Raw genomic sequence first — 7,198 nt, 5'->3', positions numbered from 1 at the left:
TCCTCCTCACAATTTGCTTTCTCACCCATCTTTGTATCATCAGCAAACTTGGCTACATTACACTCTGTACTTCATCCAAGTCATTAATATAAATTGTAAATAGTTGAGGACCCAGCACCGATTCCTGCGGCACCCCACTAATCACTGTTTGCCAACTGGAAAATGACCCAATTACCCTGACTCTGTTAGTTAGCCAATCCTCTATCCATGCTAATATATTACCCCCAACCCAGTAAGCTTTTATCTTGTGCAGTAACCTGTTATGTGGCACCTTATCGAATGCCTTCTGGAAATCCAAATACACCACATCCACTGGTTCCCCCTGATCCACTCTGCTTGTTACATCCTCAAAGTACTCCAGCAAATTTGTCAAACCTGATTTCCCTTTTATAAAGCCATGCTGACTCTGCTTGATTGAATCATGCTTTTCCAAATGTCCCATTGCTGCTTCCTTTATAATGGACTCCAGCATTTTCCTAATGACAGATGTTAGGGTAACTGGTCTATAGTTTCCTGCTTTTTGTCTGCCTCCTTTTTTTAAATAGGGGCGTTACATTTGTGGTTTTCCAATCTGCTGGGACTGCCCCAGAATCCAGGGAATTTTGGTAGATTAAAACCAATGCATCCACTATCTCTGCAGCCATTTCACTTAAGACCCTGGGATGTAAGGCATCAGGTCCAGGGGACTTGTCCGCCTTTAGTCCCATTATTTTACCTAGTACCACTTCATTACTGATAGTGATTGTATTAAGTTCCTCCCTACCTATCGCCCCTTGATTATTCACTATTGGGATGTTTTTAGTGTCTTCTACCGTGAAGACCGATACAAAATATTTGTTCAATGTCTCTGCCATTTCCCTGTTCTCCATTATTAATTCCCCAGTCTCATCCTCCAGGTGACCAACATTTACTTGAGCCACTCTTTTCCTTTTTAACCCTCTTTAAAATGTGCCTCTTTGACCATCGGTGTTAAATTCTATCTGATAATGCTCCTGTGAAGCACCAGGGGCCATTTTACAGAGTTATTTCAAGGCTGAGATAGATACATTTTTGGTGTTTGGGGAATCGAGGGATATGGAGATCGGGCGGGAAAGTGGAGTTGAGGTTGATGATCAGCCATGATGTTATTGAATGGTGGAGCGGGCTCGAGGGGCCCTATGGCCTACTCCTGCTCATAACTCTTATGTTCTTAAAGGCGCTATATAAATGAAAGTTGTTGTTGTCTATAAAGGAAGGAGAAATGGTGATGGGTCAGGGAGAGCATTTGATCAGAACTGGGAGATATGGCAGATGGACAGCTTATAGGGAGCGATAGAGTGAGGGAAAGGAGAGAGAGAGAGAGACCATGTACACAAGAAATGAACTGTAAAGTTGGGTGGGGAAGAGGAGGTGGGGAAGTGACAGCAGACAAAAGGAGGCACAATGGGAGAAGGGAGAGTAATAAAAGAGATAGAAAATAATAAGACTTGCATTTATTTCGCACCTTTCACCACCACCAGATGCCCCAAAGCACTTTACAGTCAATTAAGTTATTTTTTGAAGTGTAGTCACTATCGCAATGTAGGAAACGCAGCAACCAATTTACAATGTGATAATGACCAGATAATCTGCTTTACTGATGTTAAGGGAAAATATTGGCCAGGACATCGGGGATAACTCCCCTGTTCTGCTTGAAATAGTGCAATGGGATCTTTTACGTCCACCTGAGGGAGCAGACGGGGCCTCGGTTTAACATCTTATCCAAAAGACAGCACCTCCGACAGTACAGCAGTCCCTCAGCACTGCACTGGAGCATCAGCCGAGATTTTTGTGTTCATGTCTCTGGAGTGCGACATCAACCCACAACCTTGTGACCCAGAGGCAAGTGTGTTACCCACTGAGTCACAGCTGACACAAATACTGACATAGTTACAGCAGGTTAGCTTAGTTGGAGATGTTAGATGATGCATTTATCAATGCTGAGATATTTTGTCTATTCCTCAAAACCAGTAACATTTTGGAAGCTTCAGGTCAAGGTTCACAGATTAACAATAAGAAATAGGAGCAGGAGTAGGCCATTGGATCCCTCGAGCCTGCTCTGCCATTCAATAAAATCATGGCTGATCTGATCTTGACCTCAACTCTACTTTCCTGCCTGCTCCCCATAACTCTTGACTCCCTTATAATTCAAAAATCTGTCTATCTCCCCTTTAAATATATTGACTGACTCAGCCTCCACAGCTCTCTGGGGGAGAGAATTCCAAAGATTCACGACCCTCAGAGAAGAAATCCCTCCGCATATCCGTTTTAAATGGGCGACCCCTTATTCTGAAACTATGCACCCTAGTTCTAGATTCCCCCACGAGGGGAAACATCCTCTCTGCATCTACCCTGTCAAGCCCCCTCAGAATCTTACACGTTTCAATAAGATCACCTCTCATTCTTCGAAACTCCAATGAGTACAGGCCCAACCTGCTCAATCTTACTTCATAAGACAACCCCTTCATCTCAGGAATCAACCTCGTGAGCTTCTCTGAACTGCCTCCAATGCAAGTATAGCCCTCCTTAAATAAGGAGACCAAAACTGTACGCAGTACTCCAGGTGTGGTCTCACGAACACCCTGTACAGTTGCAGCAAGACTTCTCTACTTTTATACTCCATTCCTCTTCAATAAAGGCCAACATTCCATTTGCCTTCCTGATTACTTGCTGTACCTGCATGCTAACTTTTTGTGTTTCATGCACAAGGACCCCCAGATCCCTCTGTACCGCAGCATTTTGTAGTCGCCATTTAAATAATAATTTGCTTTTTTATTCTTCCTACCAAAGTGCATAACCTCACATTTTCCCTCATTATACTCCATCTGCCAAATTTTTGCCCACTCACTGAGTCTGTCTATAACCCTTTGCAGATTCTTTGTGTCCTCCTCACAACTTGCTTTCCCACCTATCTTTGTATCAGCAGCATATTTGGCTGCAGTGCACTCCGTCCCTTCATCCAAGTCATTAATATAGATTGTAAATAGTTGAGGCCCCAGCACTGATTCCTGTGGCACCCCACTAGTTACAGTTTGCCAACCTGAAAATTACCCATTTATCCTGACTCTCTGTTTTCTGTTAGTTAGCCAATCCTACATCGATGCTAATATATTACCCCCAACCCTGTGAACTCTTATATTGTGCAGTAACCTTTTATCTGGCACCTTATCAAATACCTTCTGGAAATGTAAATACACAACTGCTACTGGTTCCTCTTCATCCACCCTGCTCGTTACATCCTCAAAGAATTCGAGAAAATTTGTCAAACGTGATTTCCTTTTCATAAAACCATGCCGTCTCTGCTTGACGATTATGATTTTCTAAATGTCCTGCTATTTCCTTAATAATGGACTCCAGCATTTTCCCAATGATAGATGTTAGGCTAACTGCTCTATGGTTTCCTGCTTTCTCTCTCCCTCCCTCCCTTGTTGAATAGGGGTGTTACATTTGAGGTTTTCCAATCCACTGGGACCTTGCCAGAATCCAGGGAATTTTGGTAGATTACAACCAATCCATCCACTTTCTCTGCAGCCACTTCTTTTAAGACCCCAGGATGCAGGCCATCAGGTCCAGGGGACGTCCACCTTTAGTCCCAATAGTTTGTCTAGTACTTTTTCTCTCGTGATAGTGATTGTTTTAAGTTCCTCGCTCCCTGTGACCCCTTGATTATCTATTATTATTGGGATGCTTTTAGTGTCTTCCACCGTGAAGACCACACAAAATATTTGTTTAAAGTCTCTGCCATTTCCCTGTTTCCCATTATTAATTCCCTGTCTCATCCTCTAAGGGACCGATGTTTATTTTAGCTATCTCTTCCTTTTTATATATCTGTAGAAGCTGTGACTGTATTTATATTTCTTGTCAGTTTACTCTCAATCTATCTTCTCCCTCTTTATTATTTTTATTAAGTCAATACTTAAAACCACACAGCAGAAGGAAAGAATGTTCCATAGAAACTAGAATTGTCTTTTCTGAATTTCGATCCTGTACTTACAGTGATGACTTTTGTAAACTCCTTTTGCAGGGTGTTAGAAGGGGAGGATTTGAAGGAGGGAAACTCAAACTAAACCTCACGTCAAGATCTGATAGAGTCACTCGATTCATCAGGACTTGAATATCATCGGCCTTTGAATGTGGAAGGAGAAATGTTTGTTTATTCTGTCTGTGGGGAAAGATTACAAACATCAATGTGACTGAAAAAGCAGAGACCCACACACCCGAGTGAGAGTGTATCACTGCACTGATTGTGGAAAGAGCTTTAACCAGTTTCACATCCTGAAAAACCATCGCATCATTCACAGCGGGGAGAAACTGTAAACGTGTTGTGTGTGGCGGAGGCTTCAACTGATCATCCAACCTGGAGAGACGGAAGCACACCAGCACCACGGAGAAACCGTGGAAATGTGGGGACTGTGGGAAGGGATTCAGCTACCAGTCTGCACTGGAAATTCATCAACACATTCACACTGGGGAGAGGCCGTTCACCTGCCCAGTGTGTGGGAAGCCATTCATTCAGTCATCCGAACTGCTGAAACACCAGCTTGTTCACACCGGGGAGAGGCCATTTACCTGCTCAGAGTGTGGGAAGCGATTTACTCAGCCATCCAGCCTGGTGAAACACCAGCGAGTTCACACAGGGGAGAGGCCGTTCACCTGCCCCGTGTGTGGGAAGCGATTCATTCAGTCATCCGACCTGCGGAAACACCAGCGAGTTCACACCGGGGAGAGGCCTTTCACCTGCCCCGTGTGTGGGAAGCGATTCATTCAGTCATCCGACCTGCGGAAACACCAGCGAGTTCACACCGGGGAGAGGTCGTTCACCTGCCCCGTGTGTGGGAAGCGATTCACTGGGTCATCCAACCTGCTCAAACACCAGCGAGTTCACACTGGGGAGAGGCCATTCACCTGCTCAAAGTGTGGGAAGGGATTCACTCAGTCATCTCACCTGCTGCAACACGACCGAGTTCACACGAGGGAGAGGCCATTCACCTGCTCAGAGTGTGGGAAGCGATTCACTCAGCCATCCGACCTGCTGGCACACCAGCGAGTTCACACTGGGGAGAGGCCGTTCCCCTGCTCTGATTTTGGGAAAGGATTCACTCAGTCATCCGACCTGCTGGCACACCAGCGAGTTCACACTGGGGAGAGGCCGTTCACCTGCTCTGAGTGTGGGAAGGGATTCGCTCGGTCATCAAACCTGCTGAAACACCAGCGAGTTCACAAGTGACTGCAGTGGTTGGATTCTGCTATCATTGCTGCTGTTAATCACATCCCGACTGAATCATGTCTATTTCAACAGTTGAAGTTTGTTTCTGATGATAATAACCCTATAACTGGGCTGGAATATAATATTTTGATGTTTCAATAACAGAGTGTGTCGATAGCTAATGTTCCAAGATAAGAGGAGACTAATTGATGTCCTGTTACTGACTGCACCATTTTGGGGCCTTTCCTCCTTTCTAACTCTGGATTATTTCAGTTCTCATACCTTTGGTTACTCTCGTGGAAAAGTGCCAGTTCCCCATACCTTCCAGAGTGCCTCTCTGAGCCTTGGTATTGAGGGAACATGTCGATAACATGCCTGGAATCACTGAACACAAAATCCAGTCTGTGAATCACTTTCAGATACTGGACTTAGCGTGTGCCCCACAGCATCTCTCTCACCTTCGATGTGTGAATGGAGCATCACGCCTGCAAACCTGGGTTCAATTTAAATTTGAATCCACTCAGGAAATGTATTTAAGAAAATACAGATCACATCAAATAATTGGCAATGTTTTCGAGTCAACAAGATGAACAAGTAAAAACATCCCGGCCCAATATTCCAGCTCTACATTCACAGGAGAAAGTCTGTTATCAAACTCCTCGAGTAGACAGAATAGAGAACAATGCTAACTCTAAAAATATCTAGCATCTGTTGTAAATATCTTTCAAATCCCAACTGATGCAATTTAGTTTTCCTTTCAGTTGAAGTGAATGGAAGATGTGAGGGGTGTTGGTATAGGGAACTCGGTTAATTCAGCTTCTGAAAGGTGTTCATGTTTAGTTCATTCCATATCGGGGAAAATGTGGTTGTTATCATTAGAGAGAAATTTCACTGAGCAACAGTTGGTGTTTCCAACCAACTGGCCGTGGATATTTTCATCATAGAATGTTTAGATTAGAAATATTGTGTTAGAATAAGAAAAGTTCAGAGACGAGTGATTTGTGCTTGCCACAGGAAGACCAGTATTTTACGTGCTTCTAACATTGTTGATGTATGTTGAAGAAAATGCAGACTTGTGTCTCTGGACTATGCCGTAGCCAAAGACGACCATATTAGGCAATGCCAGTTCCAGTTGGATAAGAGGTTGATGGCATAGCAAAAGATCCAGCAGTTAAAACAAAATTATCTCCAGTTAACTGCAAACATCGAATGTCGCAGCATGCTGACAAAGTTGGACTTAAGAATTTAAAGTATTGAGTTAAATTATTGGGATCCATTGTTATAGAATTGAATTGTTATAGAATGGAAAAGTGGTGAAGTTATGCTAAACTTGTATCGAACCTTGGTAAGACTTTGTGTGTGCAATTCTGGTCACCATATTATAAAAAGGATACGGAGGCACTGGAGAGGGTGCAGAGAAGATTTACAAGGATGATACCAGGAAGGCGAGCGTATACCTATCGGGAAAGGATGGACAGACCGGGTTTCTCTCTCTTGAAAAAAGAAGGCTGAGGGGTGAGCTAATGTCTTTAAAATGATGAAAGGTTTTGATAGAGTAGTCACAGTGTTTCCACTTGTGGGGACCAGCATAATTAGAGGTCACCAAGAAATCAAATGGGGAATTCAGAAGAAACCTCTACCCAGAGAGTGGTGAGAATGTGGAACTCACTGCCACAGGAAGTGGTTGAAGCGAATAGTATCGATGCATTTAAGGGGAGGCTAGACAAGTATATGAGGGAGAAGGGAATCGAGGGTTATACGGATATAGTTAGATGAGGAAAGAAGGGAGGAGGCTCGAGTGGAGCATAAACGCCGGCATGGACTGGTTGGGCCGAATGGCCTGTTTCTGTGCCGTATATCCGATGTAATCCTATTGTCCAAGTCACACTGCTCGAAGGGGAAGATAAATGACTTGCATCCAAACGCAAGTGTTACTTTTGTCTTCTTTGTAAAATGACAAAGTCTGGGCATAAT

The 7,198-nt window shown here is 43.8% G+C and overlaps 1 protein-coding gene across 1 annotated transcript; it reads left to right on the top strand.

The window, feature by feature from the left end:
* Nucleotides 1-1,422: 1,422 nt before the first annotated feature.
* Nucleotides 1,423-5,245, top strand: LOC139235417 (zinc finger protein 271-like). Its single transcript, XM_070866541.1, has 2 exons — nucleotides 1,423-1,437; nucleotides 4,382-5,245. Exons 1-2 carry the CDS (start codon nucleotides 1,423-1,425, stop codon nucleotides 5,243-5,245), a joined length of 879 nt encoding a protein of 292 aa, XP_070722642.1.
* The last annotated feature ends 1,953 nt before the right edge of the window (nucleotides 5,246-7,198 follow it).

The sequence above is a fragment of the Pristiophorus japonicus genome, chromosome 23, assembly GCF_044704955.1.
Source record: "Pristiophorus japonicus isolate sPriJap1 chromosome 23, sPriJap1.hap1, whole genome shotgun sequence".
NCBI classification, from domain to species: Eukaryota; Metazoa; Chordata; class Chondrichthyes; family Pristiophoridae; genus Pristiophorus; species Pristiophorus japonicus.
This window is presented reverse-complemented; position numbering and strand designations above follow the sequence as displayed.